Consider the following 7,284-nt stretch of genomic DNA (forward strand, 5'->3'; position numbering starts at 1 on the left):
CATGTAAAAAGCGGCGGCAGCGTTCAGACCCACCGCTTCGCTATTGTCCAGGAGGAAAGAGCCAAGTTGTATGATGAGGACTATATGCTCTAGAGACCTCAAGGCAAGGCAGCGGCTCGCAGCCCTTTTTTCATAAAACCGGGCTGGGCTCCGAGCGCCGAGGCCACTCTGGAAGCGCCAGCCGAGCGGTGAGCATCTCTTTTTGCAAAGACCCCCCCTCTCCAAAAACAGAGACACCCCCGGCCTCGAACAGCTAGCCAGCAAGCCAGCCGGGCCCTCTCCCCCCCTCTCTTCTCCTCCCCACCAAAGCCCCTCCGACCCCCTCGGCTGGGCCACCGCGCGCCTTTTTTTTCCAATGTATAAAATGGAATATTCCTACCTTAATTCCTCCGCCTACGAGTCGTGCATGGCCGGCATGGATACGTCCAGCCTGGCCTCGGCTTACGCGGATTTCAGCTCCTGCAGCCAAGCCAGCGGCTTCCAGTATAACCCCATCCGGACCACTTTCGGCGCATCTTCGGGCTGCCCGTCGCTCACGCCCGGATCCTGCAGTTTGGGGAGCCTTAGGGACCACCAAAGCAGCCCTTACGCGGCAGGTAAGGCCTCCCCTCCACCTTAAACTGGGAATAGCAGCCCAGGAAGGCTTACAACCTCGGTTGCGTTTGGAGAAAGAGCCAAAAACCAAAAGGCGCGCTGCGCTTTCTCGCGCGCGCCTTCGAACCAAACCAAATTTGCTTATCCAAATGAAAGGGATTTATCACGTTAGGAGCGATCGCGGGGAAAGAGAGAGAGGGGGGAGAGGAGAGAGAGAGAGAGAGAGAGAAGGAGGGGTGGGGGGGAGGAAAAGGGGTGGGGGGGCCGCGCGGCGGCTAGTAATTCACTTACCCCGGTTACACTATCCGAAGTCACACCCGAAAAAACCCGCCAACAAAATTATCTCGGGCTGCCAAAAATGATCGGCGCGTAATTTACTTATTTGGCGACGGAGCCTGGGAAGGAAAAAAAAGCGCGAGAATAATTAGATGAAGGCGAATCGGAGGGTGATTACTGACACGGGCGCCAAAACCTGCCTCCTCCTCCTCCTCTTGCTTCTTCATCACCATCCTCATCCTCATGGCTTGGAAAGGAACCCCTTTTCCAAACAGCAGGGCCGGCAGAGAAAAGAGGCGATCCACGTTTGCAAGATTGGCGGAGTTTCCCTTGGTTTTCAGCGAGGATGCGCGGGATCCAGAGCCGAGCGCTGGGACGCAGCTTCTGATCTCCGGCTCGGGATTAAACCCTGTCCAAGCTGCGAGGTTTGACCCCTCCGCTCCCCGCCGAGGAAGGGTCTCTCCCGGCTCTAGCTTCGTTCCCTCCTAGGAGGGACGAGCCCCTTTCTCGCCAAGCAGGGCATCCTTTTACTTCTTTTTTTGGTGGGGGTGCTTAGGATTTGGGGAGAAAAAAAACCAAAAAGAGGGCGCAGGGTTCTTGTCTAAACGCCCGCCCGCGCGGGCCACCTGCCGTCGGAGAAGCGAATCTATTTTTACGCGCGGGCTTGCACTTCGCAGCTTCGAAGAATCCTTGGCCGAAGCAGGGTTTGGAAAATTTGGGGGGGTAGGGGCGAGGATGGGAAGGGGAAGAAGGGGATTTCGGGGTAATAATAATAATAATAATAATAATAATAATAATAATAATAATAATAATAATAATAATAATAATTATTATTATTATTATTATTATTATTATTATTATTATTATTATTATTATTATTATTATTATTATTATTATTTCATGCTGCGCCTGAGCAAAGGCAGAGGGGCCCCATCCTGTCCTCCTCTTCCTCCTCTTTTGGATCAGCGCAATACGCAAAAATTAAATTTTATACATTATACATTATATAACATTATACATTATACATTATACATTATATTACGTATCATACATACATACATACATATATATATATATACACACACACACACACACACACATATATATATATATATATACACATATATGTATGTATGATACATAATAAAAATAACATTTAGTAAAATATTAAATATGTATTTAATACATAATATTTTATTATTATTTATTATAATATTATATTATATAATATATAATATAATTCCAATCCGGGTAGGGGTATGGCTACCTGATGAGAACAAAATAGCTTATAATAGATCTATACTATACTAGGCTCCCTTCCTTTTCATTATCAGCAAAAATATGTTACACACATATATAATATTATATATTGTATAATTATATAAATTATATATATATTATAATTATACAGTATATGTAACATATATGTAACATAATATATGTTATTTTATTGTATAATTATATAAATTATATATGTATTATAATTATACATGTAACATATATAAATTATATAAATCATATGTATTATAATTATATATGTAACATATTTTTGCTGATTATGAAAATGAAATGAAAATTCGACAGAAAAAACCATATATATATAAAAGAGGCAGTGGCCATCACGATCTCCGGAACAAGTTTAAAATGTATTTTAAAAGTACTAAAAAGTTACTAAGCTTTCGTTAATTCCTATTGATTTCGTCAGAGTGTAAAATCTCTCTATATATATGTATATGTGTGTGTGTATGTGTGCGCGCGCACGTTTGTATACACCCCAATTGAAGCAAGCTATAACTTTTTTGGGGTCGGGAGAGATTCCCGCCCCGCGTTCTGTCTAATGAAATTTCGAAAATAATTTTCACCGTTATTTTAAGCCTTCTTCCACGCTTAAGGGGAATTGACATGAAGAAAGACTCACGGGGGGGGGGGGAGAGAAAGGGGGGAGAAGCCAAACGCGCATGGAGCCGCCTTTGCCTCCCCCCCCCAATTTGCGCGCATTTCCCCTTATTTTTATTGGGAACGCGCAGCATTGGGCATCCCGGGAAATAAAAAGGGGGCTTTCTACCCCGAGTCTAGAGCCCCCCATCCACCCAAGCGCAAAAACGCGGCGTCCTTATTTCAAACCCCGATCCCCTTTTTGGTGGGCACAGGAGCAGGAAAGGACATAATTTACACCTGCGTGTATATATGCATATGGTGTGTGTGTGTGCGCGCGCGCGCGCGCAAAACGTATTTTTGCTGAGAATGGAAAGAAAGGGAGACTAGTATAGATCTATTTCAAGCTATTTTGCTCCCACCAGCTAGTCATAACCTTACCAAAATTTATAAATGTGTGTGTGTAACATATTTTTGCTGGTAATGAAAAGGGAGACTACTATAGATCTATTTCAAGCTATTTTGTTCTCATCAGCTAGCCAGATCCTTACCAGAATTTATAAATGTATGTGTGTAACATATTTTTTGCTCGTAATGCAAAGGGAGACTACTATAGATCTATTTCAAGCTATTTTGCTCCCACCAGCTAGCCATAGCCTAATCTTACCTGGATTTTAACATACCGTACATTGAATATATCTGGGCCTTGAAAGCTGTCACTTCCCTCTCTCTCCTTCCTCCCCTCACAGTCCCCTACAAGCTCTTCACCGACCACGGCGGCCTGAACGAGAAGCGGAAACAGCGCCGGATTCGCACCACCTTCACCAGCGCCCAGCTGAAAGAGCTGGAGAGGGTCTTCGCCGAGACCCACTACCCGGACATTTACACCCGTGAGGAGCTGGCCCTGAAGATCGACCTCACCGAAGCCCGCGTGCAGGTCAGGGGAGAAGCCGTGCGACCCGCCACGCGTCGGGGGAGGGGGTCGCCAGGGCTCGTGGGGGAAGCCCCGCGCGTGGACTGAAGCGCTGAGGGCAGCCGCGTAATTTGCCGGCTTCAAGTTAAAGATACATATAGACATATAAAATATATAAGTAGATAAAGTAGATAGCTAGAGAGAGAGAGAGAGAGGGAGGGATGGAGAGAAATAGAGATATGTGAATGGATGGATAAACGCATGAGAGGGGAGGGATAGATGAAAGAGAAAGATTAGAGAGCTAGATGGATGAAGAGAGAGATGGATGGATGGATGGATGGATGGACGGACGGACGGACGGACGGACGGATGGATGAGAGAGAGAGAGTGGGGGAGAGAGAAATGAGAAAGAGAAATGAGAGAGGGATAGAGAGATGGATGGATGGATGGAACGATAGATGATAGATAGGTAAGTAGATAGACAGACAGACAGACAGATAGGGAGAGATGAGAGAGAAGGAGATGAGAGAGAGATGGATGGATGGAGAAAGAAATGGAGGGATGGATAGATGAGAGCGAGAGAGATGAGAGAGATATGGATGGATGGAGAGAGATATGTATGTATGTATGTATGTATGTATGTATGTATGTATGTATGTATGATAGTGGGAGGAGAGAAATGAGAAAGGGAGAAATGAGAGAGGGATAGAGAGAGAGATGGATGGATGGATCAATCGATAGATGATAGATAGACAGACAGACAGATAGATAGAAAGAAATGAGAGAGGAGATGAGAGAGAGAGAGAGAGATGGATGGAGAAAGATTGAGGGATGGATAGATGAGAGAGAGAGAGAGAGATGAGACAGAGATGGAGAGACAGAGATGGGTGGATGGATATATCGATAGATGACAGAAAGAGAAGAGAGAGAAAGAGATGAGAGAGAGAGAAATGGATGGAGAGAGAGAGAGATGGATGGATGGATGGATGGACGGATGGATAAATGAGAGAGAAAGAGAAATGTTTGTTTGTGTGTGTGTGTGTACTGGTATGTATGCATATATTTAATTTTATTTTATTTTTTAAACTGTGGCTTCAGGGCTGCAATTGTAGCTCTCAGCTAACTACCCTTGGAGTCCACGTTGAGGCCGAAGGGATGTCTTAACGAATAATACAGAGGATATTTTATGGCCAAATTTGTCTTTTTCCTACCCCCACAGAAAATATTAGGGGGCTTTTTTCAGGTTTGATTTTCCACTGAAGGAGAAGCTAAATTTGGTCCATTTGGGGGGCGAGGCGATGGGGGTGGGGGTGAATTCTTGATGCTGTCATTTAAAGCAAAGGGGAAATTATTTTGCAAAAAACCACTGTTCTGGTTTGCCTCTGGTGATCAAAATAATAATTGAAAAGCCACTGTCTTTTGATTATTTTAGAGAGTGTCTCCTTTTTGTGGACCATAGGATAAATATATAAATTGTTAAATTTCTGGGAAGGGCTGATCCTCAATATTTGGGAAGCGATCATTTATCCCGAAATGTGATCGGGTTTTTTAATACCCTGTTCTTGACTTCAAGTTTTGACATCCGGTTTTGTTTAGAGATGCCACTCACTTCTTCAGGAGCAATTGGGGTATTCAGAGAAAGGCCTTGGGGAGAAGAGGCGGGCGGGTAAGGTGTATTGCAGAGGGAGAAGGATTTATTCTCGACTTTTGTTTCGATTTACTTCTCTGAAGTTAAAAAAACCTCTCTTAAGCATCTTTGTAACGGGCCCCGAATGTATCAGCTCAGCGTTGTAATCTAATTGTAAATTCAATATAGAATAGAATATGAATAGAATAGAGGAGGGTAAGGTAGGGTAAGGTTGAATAGGATACAATAGGATAGGATAGGATAGGGTAGGGTAGGGTAGGGTAGGGAAGGGAAGTGTAGAGTAGGGAAGCGTAGGGTAGGGTAGGGTAAGGTAGAATAGAATAGAATGGAATGGAATGGAATAGAGTAGAGTAGGATAGGGTAGGGTAGGGTAGGGTAGGGTAGGGCAGGGCAGGGTAAGGTAGAATAGGATAGGATAGGATAGGATAGGATAGGATAGAATAGAATAGAATAGAGTAGAGTAGGGTAGGGTAGGGAAGGGAAGGGTAGAGTAGGGAAGGGTAGGGTAATGTAGATTAGAATAGAATAGAATGGAATGGAATGGAGTAGGGTAGGGTAGAATAGGATAGAATAGAATAGGACAGAATAGGATAAAATAGGATAGAATAGGATAGAATAAGATAGAATAGGATAGAATAGGATAGAATAGGATAGGATAGGATAGGATAGAATAGGATAGAATAGGATAGAATAGGATAGAATACTTTCTTGGCCAAATGTGATTGTAAACACAAGGAATTTGTCTTGGTGCAGATGCTCTCAGTGTACTTAAAAGAAAAAAAAATGTTCATCAAGAAACATGAGGTACAACACTTAATGACGATCCGGCTACAAATAAGCAATCCAATCATATTAGGAACCAGTCAATATAAATTGTAAGGATAGAAGCAACCAAGTTACAGTCATCCAGTCATTAGTGGGAGGAGATAGGTAATGGGAACGATGGGAAGATTAATGGTGGTGAAGACTTTGTGAATAGTTTGACAGTGATGAGGGAACTATTTGTTTAGGAAGGTGATGGTGTTTGGGGAAAGGATTGTTTTAAAAAAAATATTACATATTTAATATATAACATATTTAAATATATAATTTCACAGAGATGTAGTTGTGGGATAAAGAGGAGAAGAAATGGAAAAGTGGAAGAGGAGGGGAAGGAGGAGAGGGGGAATGAGAAGAGGAGGAAGAAATGGATAGATGGATCGATGGATGGATGGATAGATAGATAGATAGATAGATAGATAGATAGATAGATAGATGATAGAGAGTGGGGAGAGATATACTGAATATATGAGAGAGAGAAATGAGAGAGAGATGGAGAGAGAGAGATGGATGGATGGATGTATCCAGAGATGACAGAAAGAGAAGAGAGAAAAAGAGAAAGAGAGGAGAGAGAGAGAGATGGATGGAGAGAGAGAAATGGATGGAGGCTTGAGTTATTTTTTTAAAAAATAAAAGTGCGATTAAAAAAAATCTAAATGAATAAATGTGACATCTTGGGGACTGTTCTAAATTGGCGAAATTTTAATCCATCGAAGTTCGGGCGGTCGAGATTCCATCATCGGCTCTTTCCTAAGCAAAAAATTAAATAAAATAAAAACAGCATGCCATCTTTGCAGAGGAGTAATTTGCATTCATAGGCAGCGTGTTATTTTGGGACGAAGAAGGAATCTTACTCAATGATCTCCTTTTAATTATGGATCGCTTTTAACACAGTAATATTTCTCCCACACCCGCACGCATCCTTATTTTTTTTAAAAACAGCTCTTTGTCTCCTTCAATTTCTCAAGGTGATTTGGGGGAAAGGGGTCAGTGAGGATTAAATAAAGCTTTTAAACCAACCCGACGTCTTCCTGAGGCATCTGCAATTCCTTCAAAGTCTAATTTCGTTCCAAAACATCTGCAAATCCAGGAAACTATTTTAGATTTCCCAGTCTGGTTGAGAAATCTATTTGGAATCGAATGGAACAGAATGGAATAG

The 7,284-nt window shown here is 42.7% G+C and overlaps 1 protein-coding gene across 1 annotated transcript in view; it reads left to right on the forward strand.

Moving 5' to 3' along the window:
• Positions 1–355: 355 nt before the first annotated feature.
• The window catches only part of PHOX2B (paired like homeobox 2B), a 10,126-nt gene continuing 3,197 nt past the window's right edge, over positions 356–7,284 (forward strand). Inside the window, exons 1-2 of the mRNA XM_070756553.1 lie at positions 356–596; positions 3,495–3,682. Of these exons, the coding sequence (XP_070612654.1) occupies positions 356–596; positions 3,495–3,682 (429 nt within the window). The remainder of the gene's footprint in view (positions 597–3,494; positions 3,683–7,284) is intronic.

The sequence above is a fragment of the Erythrolamprus reginae genome, chromosome 7 (genome assembly GCF_031021105.1).
Source record: "Erythrolamprus reginae isolate rEryReg1 chromosome 7, rEryReg1.hap1, whole genome shotgun sequence".
NCBI classification, from domain to species: domain Eukaryota; kingdom Metazoa; phylum Chordata; class Lepidosauria; order Squamata; family Dipsadidae; genus Erythrolamprus; species Erythrolamprus reginae.